Raw genomic sequence first — 328 nt, forward strand, 5'->3', positions numbered from 1 at the left:
CAGGACGGGGGTGATGGGGGGCACCGTGCAGCTGGGATGGGATACAGGAGCCTCCATCAGCCTCCGGCACCCACCGCCCCTTTCCCGTCTCCGTCACCCGAAGTAGGGGTTGTCGTGCTGGAAGTTGTAGTCGGGACAGACCTTCTGGACCAGCTTGTAGTCGATGCTGAGGAAGGAGATGAAGATGCAGATGACCTTGAAGGGCTTGGCGCAGAGCCAGGCGGCGTGGCTCTGCGTGTGCTCCGTGAAGCACACCTTGGAGGGGTCGTAGAGACACGGCTTGTTCTTCCGCGCCCGGTTGGTCTTCTCGTACTCCACGTGGCAGTTG

The 328-nt window shown here is 61.9% G+C and overlaps 1 protein-coding gene across 1 annotated transcript in view; it reads right to left on the minus strand.

Moving 5' to 3' along the window:
* Nucleotides 1-93: 93 nt before the first annotated feature.
* NXPH4 (neurexophilin 4) overlaps nucleotides 94-328 on the minus strand; it is a gene marked incomplete at its 5' end in the record, with an annotated part of 760 nt that continues 525 nt past the window's right edge. The window contains one exon of the mRNA XM_010158535.1: nucleotides 94-328. This exon is cut by the window's right edge and continues 33 nt beyond it. Within this exon, the coding sequence (XP_010156837.1) occupies nucleotides 94-328 (235 nt within the window).

The sequence above is a fragment of the Eurypyga helias genome, unplaced genomic scaffold (assembly GCF_000690775.1).
Source record: "Eurypyga helias isolate BGI_N326 unplaced genomic scaffold, ASM69077v1 scaffold33279, whole genome shotgun sequence".
Classification (NCBI taxonomy): domain Eukaryota; kingdom Metazoa; phylum Chordata; class Aves; order Eurypygiformes; family Eurypygidae; genus Eurypyga; species Eurypyga helias.